Raw genomic sequence first — 15470 nt, forward strand, 5'->3', positions numbered from 1 at the left:
AAATACGATTGAAGACAATGTACAGTCTATTTTGGAAAGTGCTTTGTATTTGAGTGCCATCTTGATTTTGTTTTGTTATAGGCCAAGGAATTACCAACACTGAAAGACAATGATTTCCTAAATGAAGGACAGAGAATTCAAATTGGAGATGAAAACAAGAAGATGTTTTTGGACAAACTCAAGCGTGATGTTGAGGTCAGTTATCACTATCGTTTACTTTGAAGAAACTTGAAATCACTGAGAAACTATAGTGCATGCAAACTGTTTCGTGTAGGATGCATGTTTGGTCGTATGGTGTCTGGACACTGGATAATATGCTTGCTTCGCACGTGTGAGTACTTGAATCCAAGTTGGGGTTTTTGAATCGTGGAAATTGTGACACTTCACCTTTGCTACATGCAACAATTTCTCCTTTCCCCCAAGATGAGCCGGTAGAATTAACATAAGGATCAACCATGATCTAATTGAATGGCAAAGCAAAATTTATGGGTGGCACGGTAGTACAGTGGTTAGCAGTGCTGCTTCACAGCTCCAGGGACCTGGGCTCAATTCATGGCTTGGGTCAATGTGTGTGTGGAGTTTGCACATTCTCCTCATGTCTTTGTGTGTTTCCTCTGGGTGCTGTGGTTTCCTCCCACAGTCCAAATTTGTAGGTTTATTGGCCATGCTAAATTGCCCTTAGTGTCCTGGGATGCGTAGGTTGGAGGGATTAGTGGGTAAATATGTAGGGATGTGGAATTAGGACCTGTGTGGGATTATGGTCGGTGCAGACTTGATTGGCCGAACAGCCTCTTTCTGTGCTGTAGGATTTCTATGATTTTTATGAATGGCCTCCTCCTGTTCCTCCATACAAAGGACAAAGAAAATTACAGCACAGGAACAGGCCCTTCGGCCCTCCTGCACTGACCATGATGTCCATATGAGCCAAAACTCTCTACCCTTCCAGGGACCATATCTCTCCATTCCCTTCCTATTCATGTATTTGTCCAGATGTCCCTTAAAAGTCACTATCGTATCTGCTTCCACGACCTCTCCAGCAGTGAGTTCCAGGCACCCACCACCCTCTGTATAAAAAACCTGCCTCATACATCTTTAAACCTTGCCCCTCACACCTTAAACATATGCCCCCAGTCATTGACTCTTCCACCCTGGGAAAAAGCTTTTGACAATCCACTCTGTCCATGCCCCTCATAATCTTGTAGACTTCTGTCAGGTCACCCCTCAACCTCTGTCATTTCAGTGAGACCAAACCAAGTTTCTCCAACCTCTCCTTGTAGCTAATGCCCTCCATACCAGGCAACATCCTGGTAAATCTTTTCTGTACACTCTCCAAAGCCTCCACATCCTTCTGGTAGTGTGGTGACCAGAATTGAACACTGTATTCCAAGTGCGGCCTAACTAAAGTTCTATAAAGCTGCAACATAACTTGCCAATTTTTAAACTCAGTGCCCTGGAAAATGAAGGCAAGCATGCCGTATGCCTTCTGGACTACCTTCTCCACCTGCGTTGCCGTTTTCAGTGACCTGTGTACCTGTACACCCAAATCCCTTTGCCTATCAATACTCTTAAAGATTTTGCCATTGACTGTATGCCTGTGTTCTGACCAGAAACTCTGACTTTTACAGTCACACTGATCCAATATTAATGCACATTTTGGGATATACCAGTTTTACACACACCACAGACTGTCACACTGCAGTCTTGATCTGAATGCTCCAAGTTCACCAAAATGGTCCTGCCTCTGCAGCCAGCATCAATGGAGTTGGAACGAAATGTGCAACAGTAATTGCTTTTATATTGTGTTTGACTCATGTTGGTGATGGCAGTTCCTCTTGCAAGGTGCAAGGGTCTCACACAGATGGTTGCAACTCAAAAGAAGACTTGTTATTATTCATCAAGGTCAGAGGACTCTTTTTAGGTCTTCTTGATATGAGCCTTGGAGGGTGCCAGAAAGTTTACTTCCACGTTGAAGCTGCACTGACCCAGTATCAAGTCTTAGCATGAATGGTGCAATCTCATTTCACATAAAGGTGGTTAATAAGTTTACTGTGCAATATCTGGTGCACTACAATGAGTGTGTGTATTGTAACAAGGTGTTCTTCACAATATACAGCATAGCTAAAGTGATTTTGTTTATTGTAATTTGATGGATTAACAAAGATAAACTCCCAGAGATAACTGAATCTGCCAGCAGTCACATTCTATTGGCCCAGTAATGGCTTTGAGCAGGTACCTAACTCTACTTCATTTTATTTTAATAGTTTTTAGCACAGCTGAAGATCATGGATTATAGTCTGTTAGTTGGCATCCATGACGTGGATCGTGCTGAGCAAGAAGAGATGGAAGTGGAAGAGAAAGGCGATGAAGAAGATTGTGAAAATGATGGAATGGGTCATCCCGTTGGCTCGTATGGAACTCCGCCAGACAGTCCTGGAAACATGTTGAATTTCCCACGAATCTTTGGACCAGGAGAGTTTGATCCAACAGTTGATGTATATGCCATAAAGAGCCAAGACAGTAAGTAGATTGTTTTGAAGTTACCATGTTTTAGTTTAAATATGTTTTGACACTTGTTGCCATTATGGGAGCACCATCAGTACATGGACTGCAGTGATGACAGGGAAAGACGGCATGGTGGCACAGTGGTTAGCACTGCTGCTTCACAGCGCCACGGACCCAGGTTGGATTCCCGGCCTCCGGCCACTGTCTGTGTGGAGTCTGCATGTTCTCCTCGTGTGAGCATGGGTTTCCTCTGGGTGCTCCAGCTTCCTCCAAAGATGTGGCGGTTAGGCAGGTTGGCCATGCTCCATAGTGTCAGGGGGACTAGCTGAGGAAAATGCCTGGGGTTATGGGAATAGGACCTGGGCAGAATGTTGGTCGGTGCAGACTCGATGGACGGAATGGCCTCCTTCTGCACTGTAGGAATTCGATGAGTTCATCACAGCAAGGTAACTTATGAGAATTTATTGTTGCCAACCACATCCCAAGAAACACTTGGAAGAAAGGTTTCCCTGTTATTCTTCGAATAGCGTTTCCATGTTATCAAAAAAAATTATTACGGGAAAAGTATATGTAAATATCTATTCTCAGTGAATAATCCAGTATTTTACATGTTTTAATAAGATTGTGAAACGCCTAAAAACATTTGTCAAGAAAGGTCAATGCTGGGAACGGAGCAGTGCCCTTTGGTGACCCTTACAGGAATTAAGGGTTATGGTGAGCGGGCGGGTAAGTGGAGCTGAGTCCACAAAAAGATGAGCCATGATCTTATTGAATGGCAGAGCAGGCTCGAGGGGCCAGACGGCCTCCCCTGCTTCTAGTTCTTATGGAAGCAGGTGGAACTAGCACTGTTTTCATTCGGTATAAAAGTAGATGAACTGTCATGTCTTTTTTGCCTTTTTTCTTCTTTATTCTGTGGAAATTATACAAATGAATTGTATTGCTATGATTCTACATCTGCATTTATGTTGGTCTTAAAATGCAACTCAAAGTCTCCGCTGCTCAATTTTTAATGTACCCTAAACCTCTGGAATTCTTTCCCTAAACCTCTCTGCCACTCTACCTCTCTCCAGCCTTAAGATATTGGTTAAAACCTACCTGTTTGACTAAGCTTTTGGTCACCTGTCTTCGTACCATCTTACCTGGCTTGGTGTCATTTTTGTTTGACAATGTTACTGTGATGCACCTTTGGAAGTTTTACTCTGTAAAAAGTGGAATCTAAATGCAATTTGTTGCTTTTTTTTTATGCGATGGGGTCTGATTAAGAACAAGGTGATTTGGAATAGCCCACTTCACCCTAGCTTTGGCTATCTAGAATTTTACACGTTTGTGATATCACAGCTTAGCAGTGTGTGGCGTAAGTGTTAATTGAGGCTTATTGCTTCCAGCTGTACATTTGTTTTCATTGACTTTTATATGAGTTTGTTACATTTGGCAAGCAAAATGAGGTGCACTGTCAGAACTAATGGAAAATACTGTTTATCTTGGTCTTTTTGCCTACACTGTAATATCAGCAGTCACTGTGGGATATCAGGTCAAAGACAGTGGCAGGATTTGTTTGATGCTTGGTGCTGGAGGCCTGAGAATGGCTGCTAATATATCTCCTGCTTTGAGTCGATTGCTGTCCCTGAATCTGGGGAGCTGGGAGGTGGGATTTGTGTGGTGGGGAGGGGGGTACTGAGGAAGGGTAGCAGAGCAGAGTTGAACATGACTTTTCAGACAATGGGTGCTCTTTGTATCATGAGAGATTCCATAAATTACATCTCGCCCTTTACTCTCATAACAATGTACATGATCTTAATTTAAATTATTGTCGGAATACAAATGCATAGTGACTCAATCTGCAGAGTGGCACGGTGGCACAGTGGTTAGCACTGCTGCCTCAAAGCACCAGAGATCTGGTTTGATTCCTGGCTTGGGTCACTGTCTGTGCGGAGTCTGCATGCTCTCCCTGTGTCTTTGTGAGTTTCCTCCAGGTGCTCCAGTTTCCACCTATAGTCAGAAAGATGTATTGCTTAGATACATTGGTCATGCGAAGTTCTCCCTCAGTGTACCCGAAATGGCGCCTGAGTGTGGTGTCTAGGGGATTTTCAAAGTAACTTCACTGCAGTCTTAATGTAATCACAGTAAGTAGTAGTCTCACAACACTAGGTTAAAGTCCAACAGGTTTAGCACGAACTTTCGGAGCAGTGGCAGTTAACGCTGCCTGATCATGTCAATGCACCTAACCTGCACATATTTCAAACTCAGTGATTGCCACTCACCTGATGAAGGAGCTGTGCTCCGAAACCTCATGCTGCCAAATAAATCTGCTGGACTTTAACTTGGTGTTGTGAGACTTCTTACTGTGCCTACCCCAGTCCAACGCTGGCATCTCTACATCGTATTAATGTAACGTGAGTTTACTTGTGACACTAATAAATAAAACTGAAAACCCCAGATGCAAAGAGAGGTTAACATAGCAGGTGTGAAACTTGGGTTAACATTTTAACCAAGACTGGTGGAGTGGTTCTTGTTAAGGAACCATAAATCTTGTTTTGTTTTTCTTTCCAAATCACAATAGTCAGTTTCAGCATTTTCTTCATTTATTTCAGATTTCACCATTGGCATTTTCCTTACCTATGATTTTAGAAGTTATAACCATCATTCAGATATTTTTAATGTTTCACTTTAAACTATTCCACCTGATCACTCTGCCATGGCAGTGTTGAAGGGAGTGCTACATTGTGTAGTGTTCCACCTGCCTGTTTCGATGGTTGTGAAAGATTCCACATGGCTTTAACCTTCACTGTCGCTGAGTCAAAATCCTGGAAATCCCTCCCTAACAGCACAGTGGTTGTATCTACACTGCATGGACTGGAGTTCACGAAGGCAGCTCACCACCTCCTTCTTGAGAGCAGTTAGGGGATGGGCAATAAATGTTGGCCTAGCCCAGGGATGCCTACATCCCAGGACCAAAGAAAACAAAATGGCTAAATTCAAAAAAGAACAGGCTGTTGCCGCAGTGCCTCATTCTTCCCTCAGCCAGTTAGTCATTCACCACAATGCTGGTTCTGCAGAAAGTTTCTAAGAATTGCTCCAGGTTTGCCTAAAAAGAATCAGCAAATGCGGCCTGATAAATAACCCGTATTACGAGACATTTTCTCCGTGATTCATAGGGAACCTCAGCAATCTGCTTTAAAAAAGACAAAAGTTAAAGTTTATTTATTTATCAGTCAGAAGTAAGGTTTACATTAACACTGCAATTAAGTTACTGTGAAATTCCCCTAGTCACCACAGTCTGCGCTCTGTTCAGGTCGAAGCACCTAAACCAGCATGTTTTTCAGACTGTGGGCGGAAACCGGAGGAAACCCACACAGACACAGAGAGAACGTGCAGACTCCACACAGACAGTGACCCAAGCCGAGAATTGAACCCGGATTCTTGGCGCTGTGAGGCAGCAGTGCTAACCACTGTGCTACCGTGCCGGCCTGCTGATTGACTTGCTATGCATTTATATGTTCTGACAAGGCAGAGCAGTGACCATAGTAGCTACATTGATGCTACATTGGTGCTCCCAGCCATTCACATAAAAATTTCTTTGTGAATGGGTTAAAAGGTGACAATTGGATAAAATATGTATTTGGGCAGAATAATGGAAAAAGAAATTTGATGCAGGCTATTAAGTATTGAGGTTAGGAAGCGAAAATAGGGATTGTGTGTATCCCTTTGCACAGTGTTGGAATAGTTTAAAGTTTATTTATTAGTGTCACAAGTAGGCTTACATTGACACTGCAATGACGTTACTGTGAAACTCCTTTAGTCGCTACACTCCGGTGCCTGTTCGGGTACGCTAAGGGAGAATTTAACACGGCCAAGGCACCTAACCAGCACGCCTTTCGAACTGTGGGAGGAAACCGGAGCACCCGGAGGAAACCCACATAGACGTGTGGAGAACCTGGTGCTGTGAGGCAGCAGTGCTAACCACTGTGCCACCACGCTGCCCATATTGAGGAAAATAGTTGAGGATGATGCTGAAAAAAGCCTGAGGTGTCTTTACAGTCTCATCCATCCAGCACAGAATAGCATCAGCAAACCTAACTGAAGGTCAGACTGCATCACTAAAACAGTGAAAGCAGATAGTGGTCAACATGTGTAATCCTACGTCAGATCATACATTAGTAATTGTGTCCAATTCATGTTGCCAAGAAGCAAGGTAAATCATAGAATTCTACAATGCAAAATGAGGCCATTTGGCCCAAGTATGCACCGACCACGATCCCACCAGGCCCTATCCCCACGCATTTACCCCAACTAGTCCCCCTGGCACTAAGGGGCAATTTAGCATGACCAATCCATCTAACCCGCACATCTTTGGACTGTGGGAGGAAACCAGAGCACCGGGAGGAAGCCCACACAGACATGTGGAGAATGTGCAGACTCCACACAGACAGTGACCCGAGCTGGGAATCGAACCCGGGTCTCTGGCGCTGTGAGGCAGCAGTGCTCACCACTGTGCTGTCCATCTGCTGCCGAGAGACGTGCAGTGTAGAGTCACATAGCTGGTCCCTAACATTGTGTCTGAGTTATGAGGGAACATAAGAACATAAGAAATAGGAGCAGGAGTAGGCCATCTAGAATGGAGATAGTTAGGCTTTACAGGAGGGTTGGGAGTTCTCTTGTGGAAATATATAAAGTTATTAAGGGACTGGGTGAAGTAAATCCTGATTATTGTTTTAGAGTAGAACAAGGGGACACAGGTTCAGAATTGTGAAAGGTCATTCTAGGACAAATATCTCACTGATTTAGACTTTATTGTGGAATAAGCTTCCAAGAAGAATGGTGATGTATAAAACAACAACTTATATTTATATGGTGTGTTTAACATAACGAAATCTTCCAAGGTGTGTTACAAAGCAAAATTAGACACTGAGCCACTTGCACAGTGTCAGGACAGGCAGGTAAAGGTTTGAACAAGCAGATGGATTTTAAAGGAAGAAAACAGGGTGGAGAAGTTTAGGGAGGGATTTCCAAAACTTCAGGCCCGGGCAGCTGAAAATTTGGCCACCCATGGTGCAGCAATTCACTCTGGGGATGCTTGTGGATCAGAATTAGTTGAGCGCAGACATCCTGGAGGATTTGAGGGGGGTGTGGGGGTGATGAAGGAGATTGCAGAGATGGGGAGGGAATAGACCATGAAAGGATTTGCCAAAAATAGGGATGAGAATTTTAAAATCATGTGTTTCTTGGTGAGAACCAACGTAGGCCTGTAAACACCAGGCTGGTATGAGTTAGGACACAGGCACCAGAACTTTGGATGACCTCAAGTTATGGAGGATGGAAGGTGAGAGACCAGCCAATAGTGTATTGGAAATTTTGACTGAATGTAACCAAGGTATGGATGAAGATTTCAGCAGCAGTTAAATTGAGACAAGGCCAACATCTGGTGATATTATGGAGGGGAAAATAGGCTGGAAACATTTAAGAGTTGATTGAATGTCACAGTGAGAGGGCTCTTCTGCATGCATTAAAATTTGTTGAATGGCCTTGGTGAGGAATACTTCATTAAGGTATGATGAGGGCTATCACAGCGAGGTGGCTAAGACACTAGATTGGCAATCTGGAAGTTCTGAGTTCAACCATAAGAAACTATGAAATAAAAATTGAGGCACGGTAGTACAGTGGTTAGCACTGCTGCTTCACAGTGCCAGGGACCCGGGTTCGATTCCCGGCTTGGGTCTCTGTCTGTGTGGAGTTTGCACATTCTCCCTGTGTCTGCGTGGGTTTCCTTTGGTTGCTCCAGTTTCCCCCCACAGTTCAAAGATGACCTCGTTAGGTGGATTGGCTGTGCTAAGTTGCTCCTTGGTGTCAGGGGGACTAACTCGGGTAAATGCATGGTTTAGGGATTATGATCGGTGCAGGCTTGATGGACTGAATGGCCTCCTGCACTGTAGGGATTCTATGATTTGGTAAAATTCTGCTGAAAGCTGTCGAATTGCTGACCCTGTGTCATTAATGTCCTTCCAGGGAGCGAACTTGCTACCCTACGCAGTCTTCCTCAATGCGAGTCTAGCAGCCAATCCTTAATGTGCGCTGAAGGGGCCTAATGAACCACTCCATTTAAAAATCAGTTGCTTGAAGAAATAAAAGGCTCTCATCTCAACAACGATTTTTTTAAAATAAATGAGAACCAGACAACATGTCTGAGCACAATGTGTGGCACAGTAATTAGAAACCCATGAAGGGTAGCAGGTGGACCTGACGATTCTGCAGTGGCTAATGGAGATGCAGTTGGTAACGAGCTTATTTGGGGAGTCATTAACAACTGGACAAATAACATGATTGGTTAAAATTAAGTAAAATGGGTCATTTTAATTTGAACATCTGTAAGCCAGATGCTCCATCTCTCGTTCTTGTTTCAAAAGATTGGGTTTAAATTGAATAAAGCTATTTGGAAAATTATAAGTTCAGAGTCGAACATGGTAAAACCTCCCTAAAAGGGTGACCTTTGGGAGTTTTTATAGATGGGTGGTCTCTGATACAGGGCTTACATCAGAAACAATCATCTGATGATTGGTTATCACTGCAATCTGCTTTTCTTGTGTTGTATTTTAAAGTTTTATAAGAATCTGTTTCCTTGGTTGTGTTAATATGTTGGTTATTTTTAAAACTCTATTTACAATATTTGTGCTTTCCTGCTGACGTGTTTAAGCTCCTTTTGTTATTATGTAAAGTGAGTATGTGGTTTTAAAAAGTGAAAGCATTATTTGATAGTCCCCTAATTATTTTACTTTTAGTTTGACTCAGTTGACAGTATAGTTGGCTCTATGCCACAGAGCCATTCTGGCACAGAAGGGGGCCATTCAGCCCATTGCATCCATGCTGGCTTTCCAGAGAGTAATCCAAACAGTCACATTCAACCTGCCCTATCCCTGTTTCCCCTCAAATGCCAAACCAATTTCCTTTTGAAATGATAGATCATCTTCAAGTCCAGGTCATGGCACTCATAGAATCTGTACACTGCAAAAGGAGACCATTTGGCCCATCGAGTCTGCACCAACAACAATCCCACCCAAATTCTTTACCCCTAACCTCACATAGTTACCCAGCTAAACACCCTGACACTAAGGGGCAATTTCTTTAAGCATAGGCAATCCACCTAACCCACACATCTGCGGACTATAGGAGAAAACTGGAGTAAGCCCACCCAGACACAGGGAGAATGTGCAGACTCCACACAGACACAGCAACCCAAGGCCAGAATTGAAACCAAGTCCCCAGCGCTGTGGGGTAGCAGTGCTAACCACTTGCTGCATAAAAGAAAACTTCCTTATTAAACCAACCTCCTCCACCACCTCCGGGCATCTCTTAGTCCGCATATTATCAGCCAATGAAAATAGCTTTTCTTTGCCTATCTCTTAATACTGTACACCCCTATCAAATCTCCTCTCAACCTCCTCTGTTCCAAGGAGATGATGTAATGTTATAATTAAGATGGGAACAGGGATTGAGTACTAATCTGGTTGAAAAGGGCACTTTAAATCAAGGAAGTGTGAGAATAATTTATCTAGTTAGCCAGTAGAGGGTGGAATTTGCTATGCATTTAACATCCAGGCTGGGTGACCAGCCTGAGCTAGGCGATCTGCAATTTATTTTGACACTACAAACAGCTGCACAATAAGGAAGGGGTTGTTACAACTCTGGATTTGCTACAGTGTGTGGATTGTTTTGATTTTGTCTTTAAATTTTACAAGACAGGGGTTTTTGGACCGGTCTCTCTCATTGCCATGGCTCGCCGGTGTAATTACTAATGATGCAGGCAGGATTGTCATGGCAATGCCTGGAAACACTAATCTGATTGACCATCGTCACAGAAATTGTGGTTAGCCAATTAGACAATGTATTTGAATTATATGTATCACACTGGCTGTTCTGTTCCGTCTCCCACTGCCACCCACCAGGGTCTGAGAGAATTGCATGAGTGTTCTGCAAATGTAAGTAGGCAAAGTGACTGTGCGGCAAACTGCCTGAAGAAATGTGTGTGTATTCTAGTGCTGCTTTCATAACTGCATTGTAATAGTCTCGTTCTCTAATGTCAGTCATACTGGCTAATTTTCCAGATGCCCCGAGAAAGGAAGTTTTCTTTATGGCAATAATTGACATTTTAACTCACTACGATGCAAAGAAGAAAGCTGCCCATGCTGCCAAAACAGTCAAACATGGGGTAAGTACGACAGATGTGACAATTAAATCTGAACGCTTTGTGGGAGAGGGTGCATTTAGAGGGGGTTAGATGCTGGAATCTGAAACCAAAAGAGAAAACACTGGAAAATCTCAGCAGGTCTGGCAGCATCTGTAAGGAAAGAAAAGAGCTGACGTTTTGAGTCCAGGTAACCCTTTGTCAAAGCCTTTGTCGGAGCTTATGCAAGGAATATCCACACAATTATTCCTGTAGGAGCTGAGTTCAAATCCAGTCTCACATATTAGTGGAGAATTATTAAATACTGGAGGATTATTAAGTGCTTAGCTCTGCGTGCTGTTACCAATGCTTTCCACATCTTAGTCACTCTTTCCCTGTGCTCTTTTTCCACTTACAGTTTCAGTTGTTCTTTCCCTCACGCTCTTTCTCTCAAATCCCTCTGTCTCTCATTCTCAAATGTTTTCTCACTCAATTTTTTTCTCTCAGTGTCTCAATCACTCTTTAGAACACTGGTGATTAAGAGAGTGAATGTTTGAGGTATAGTAGGCTTGTGCATCAAGAACGGTCAAAATGTGAGTTTGCACATTTTTCCCATGACTGCGAGGGTTTCCTCCAGGTACTCTGGTTTCCTTCCGCAGTCCAAAGATGTGCAGGTTAGGTGGATTGGTCGTACTAAATTGCCCCTTAGTGTCCAAGGATGTGTAGGTTAGATGAATCGGACATGATAAATGTGTGGGGTTACAGGGATAGGGCAGCAGAGGGGGCCTGGGTAAGCTAATCTGTCAGAGAGATGGTGCAGACTCAATGGATCAAATGGCCTCTTCTGCGCTGTAGAGATTCTATGAACCATGTCTGGGGAACCAGTATGATCAGGGAAGACAAGAAAAAAAGCAATTTATTTTAATTTGTGTAGTGCTGTAACTGCCTGGGCTTGTCTTTGTTTTGGAGTGCGTTTCTAATATATTACTGTCCAATTGATATTTTTCTTCCCGCATTTTAGATGTGCATAATAATGCGTATTTCAAATTAGGATGGAAAGGGTGAGGCCACATTACACTGTAACTTGATTAGAGGGTTGATAATTGCACTATTGTTCTATTAAAGGAGCAGAATTACTCAATTGCAAATTTCACAGCAAGTATCAAGTCAGAAAAACATTTCTTTTTAATTTAGTGCATTACCGTATAAAGAGAATGTTGAGGGAATCTAATCTAATTATACACATTGAGGATTACCAGTCCCATAGCTATTGAGTCAGCCACTAAGTTTATGCTTTTCCAATCCTGTTTTTTTTTGTCTAACTTGGAGGAAGCTTTGCTGCCTTTCAGTAATTTTGAGGAGGTGGGGGTTAAAGAGTGTCCACTTGCATGTCTCTTAGGGAGGCGATGCCCGAGAGGTATTATCTCTAGACTATTAATCCAGCAACTCAGCAAACGTTCTGGGAACCTGGGTTCGAATCCCGCCACGGCAGATGGTGGAATTTGAATTCAATAAAAAATATCTGGAATTAAGAATCCACTGATGACCGAGAAACCATTGTTGATTGTCAGAAAAACCCATCTGGTTCACTAATGTTCTTCAGGGAAGGAAATCTGCCATCCTTACCCGACCTGGCCTACATGTGACTTCAGATCCACAGCAATGTGATTGACTCTCAATTGTCCTCGGGCAACTAGGGATGGGCAATAAATGCTGGCCAGCCAGTGACAGCCATGTCCCATGAATGAATGAAAGATGTGAATCAGACTGGGCTAATCTGTGATCTGGAGGAGGGAACCGAGTGTAGGGTGTCGAAATTTGCTGATGACACCAAGATTGGAGGAAAGGCAAATTGTGCGGAGGGTGGGGAGAGTCTACAGAAGGATCTAGATAGGCTGGGCGAATGGGCCAGGAAATGGCAAATGGAATTTAACGTTGGCAAGTGTGAGGTGGTCCACTTTGGTAGGAATAATGGTAGGAAGGACTATTACTTACGTGGCGAAAAACTGCAGCAGGCGACGGTGCAGAGGGACCTCGGGGTCCTTGTGCATGAGTCGCAAAAACCCAGCTTGCAGGTGCAGCAGGTGGTCAGGAAGGCTAATGGGATGCTGGCCTTCATAGCGAGGGGGATTGAATATAAAAGTAGGGAGGTCTTGCTGCAGCTGTATAGGGCATTGGTGAGGCCGCACCTGGAGTACTGTGTGCAGTTTTGGGCGCCGTACTTACGCAAGGATATTTTGGCCTTGGAGGGAGTGCAGAGGAGGTTTACTAGGCTGATGCCAGAGTTGAGGGGGTTGAGCTGTGAGGAGAGGCTGAATAAACTAGGCTTGTACTCGTTAGAGTTTAGAAGAATGAGGGGAGATCTCATTGAGATGTACAAGATGATGAATGGGATGGATAGGATAGAGGTGGAGAGACTCTTCCCGCTCAGAAAGGATAATAGGACTAGGGGACACAGCCTCAAGATGAAGGGGGGGGCGGTTTAGAACGGAGTTGAGGAGGAACTTCTTCACTCAAAGGGTGGTGAATCTCTGGAATTCTCTGCCCGTTGAAGTGGTGGAGGCTACCTCGCTAAATATTTTTAAGACGCGGGTTGATGGGTTTTTGATAAGAGAGGGGATTAAGGGTTATGGGGAGAGGGCGGGAATGTGGAACTGAGCCACGACAGATCAGCCATGATCTTATTGAATGGCGGGGCAGGCTCGAAGGGCTAGATGGCCTACTCCTGCTCCTATTTCTTATGTTCTTATGTTCTTATGTGATTCTTTGCACAGATTAATTAGCACATGTAATGCTCATTAGCTAGCCTCATTCATGAAGAATGAAAAACCAAAGCCAACTGGATCCTGGAGAAACTGAACCAAAGCATGATTTCTTATTTATTTCTTATTTCCTATTTTTTTTTTCTATTTTTCCTATTTCCTATTTCTTATGTTCTTATGTTCTTAAAGCATGATTCAATACCCTTAGAGGAGAAAGTTGGAGAGTAGAGGTGAGGGAGAATTATATTTGGGGGAAGGATGAATAAGTTTGATTAGATTTATTATTGTCACATGTATTGGGATACAGTGAAAAGTTTTGTTTCTTGTGCACGATGCAAAGCATACTGTTCATAGAGTACATAGGGGAGAAGGAAAGGCGAGGATGCAGAATACAGTGTTCCAGTCATAGCTAGGGTGTAGAGAAAGATCAACTTAATGCAAGGTAAGCCCATTCAAAAGTCTAATGGCAGCGGGGAAGAAGCTGTTCTTGAGTCAGTTGTTATGTGACCTCAGACTTTTGTATCTTTTTCCCGACGGAAGAAGGTGGAAGAGAGAATGTCCGGGATGCTTGGGATCCTTGATTATGCTGGCAGCTTTTTCAAGGCAGCGGGAAGTATAGACAAGAGTCACTGAATGAGAGGCTGTTTTGAATGATGCACTGGATTATTTTCATAGCACTTCATTTCTAAAGTAAAGTTTATTTGTTAGTGTCACAAGTAAGGCTTACATTAACACTGCAATGAAATAACAGTGAAATTTCCCTAGTTGCCACACTCTGTTAGGGTCAATTCACCTAAACCTGCTGTCTTGGTCAGAGCAGGGGCCGTACCAAGTTGTAATACATCTGGAAAGGATGCTTTCTACGGTGATTTAAATGATCAAGTATGATTCATTTTTTTTGTTTCTACAAATTGCAGCTTCTTGAGAAGAGAAAGACAGCATTTTATTTCTCAAGGTCTTCTGTTTGCTAGCCATGGTTTTTCAACTCTTAGATTAACGCCTTGTTTTTGTGTGTCTTGCAGGCTGGTGCCGAGATCTCCACAGTTAACCCTGAACAGTACTCGAAGCGTTTCTTAGAATTTATGTCTAACATCATAACATAGTGCCCCTGCAGACACACATGACACGCACAACAAGAGACTACCAATGAGTAGCGAATGCAGGAACATGGAGACTGAGGACACTGTAGTGGTGCGTGCAGTATTCAATGTGCAGAGACTAATCTCCAAAATACATCCTTTGGAAACAAAATGACAAAAACACAACAAAAAAAAAGATACTTACTGGCAAATCTGCATTGCCTCAAAATGTTGTATTGCTCTTGAAGTTTTCCCTGCCATGTATTCTGAATGTGTCTTTACTGGCAGTAGCTTCAGTGGCACTCCGTTAGCCATGATGAGACATACTGTACGATCTTAAAACCAGAAGGTGGGCACTTGCACAGAGTGAAGGACGACGGGCACTTTGACAATGGCAAGAATCAGTTTTTTTTAATGATTCATATATTGTCCTAACGGAGCAAAGGCACGGAATGTTTGCGTGAATCTTTGTGACGCTGCACTCATCCCAACCCTGGTTACGCCATTACTGGACCTTTGCCATGCTGTTTCTCAAATGTTTTAAGTTGCCATATTGTCTAATCGCAAAAAAAACGGACTTTAGCAATGTTATCAATACACCAACGCAACTATATATAAGCTATTGTTTGTTGAGGGTGGGGGTGGGTGGGGTGGGGTGAAATGTTTACCAAAACAAAGATTTACAATAGGATGCCACACATTCAGATTTCTTGAGCCTGCATCTGGCTATGCAGTCTGTGGAGTGGCCACCAGTTCACCAGATGTGTTTTGGGTAAATCGATTGGCTTTGTGGCGTTCCTAATGTATTCTAAACGTTTACTTTTTTTTGTTACTTGGCAGGAGGGCTCGCGTTTACTTTGATGTGAGCTTTTTGGCTTTTTAAGAGAGTACAGTCTGTAATTGTGCTTTAAGCTAATTTTTATTTGGACGATGTGTCATTCTGTCTGCTAGGTCAATAGACATCAGTAAAAA

General features: G+C 43.2%; 1 protein-coding gene across 4 annotated transcripts in view; it reads left to right on the forward strand.

Annotated features, from left to right (window-relative positions):
* The window catches only part of LOC145359298 (phosphatidylinositol 5-phosphate 4-kinase type-2 beta-like), a 116703-nt gene extending 101571 nt beyond the window's left edge, over window positions 1-15132 (forward strand). For 2 of the 4 annotated variants that reach the window (XM_080213863.1, XM_080213865.1), the window contains 4 exons: window positions 82-195; window positions 2262-2517; window positions 10578-10702; window positions 14442-15132. In XM_080213863.1, coding sequence (XP_080069989.1) covers window positions 82-195; window positions 2262-2517; window positions 10578-10702; window positions 14442-14522 — 576 coding nt within the window. In that variant the 3' untranslated portion in view covers window positions 14523-15132. The remainder of the gene's footprint in view (window positions 1-81; window positions 196-2261; window positions 2518-10577; window positions 10703-14441) is intronic. The other 2 variants (XM_080213864.1, XM_080213866.1) reach the window with 1 other exon arrangement.
* The last annotated feature ends 338 nt before the right edge of the window (window positions 15133-15470 follow it).

Source organism: Carcharhinus amblyrhynchos, chromosome 27 (genome assembly GCF_965287045.1).
Source record: "Carcharhinus amblyrhynchos chromosome 27, sCarAmb.v2.hapA, whole genome shotgun sequence".
Lineage (NCBI taxonomy): Eukaryota > Metazoa > Chordata > Chondrichthyes > Carcharhiniformes > Carcharhinidae > Carcharhinus > Carcharhinus amblyrhynchos.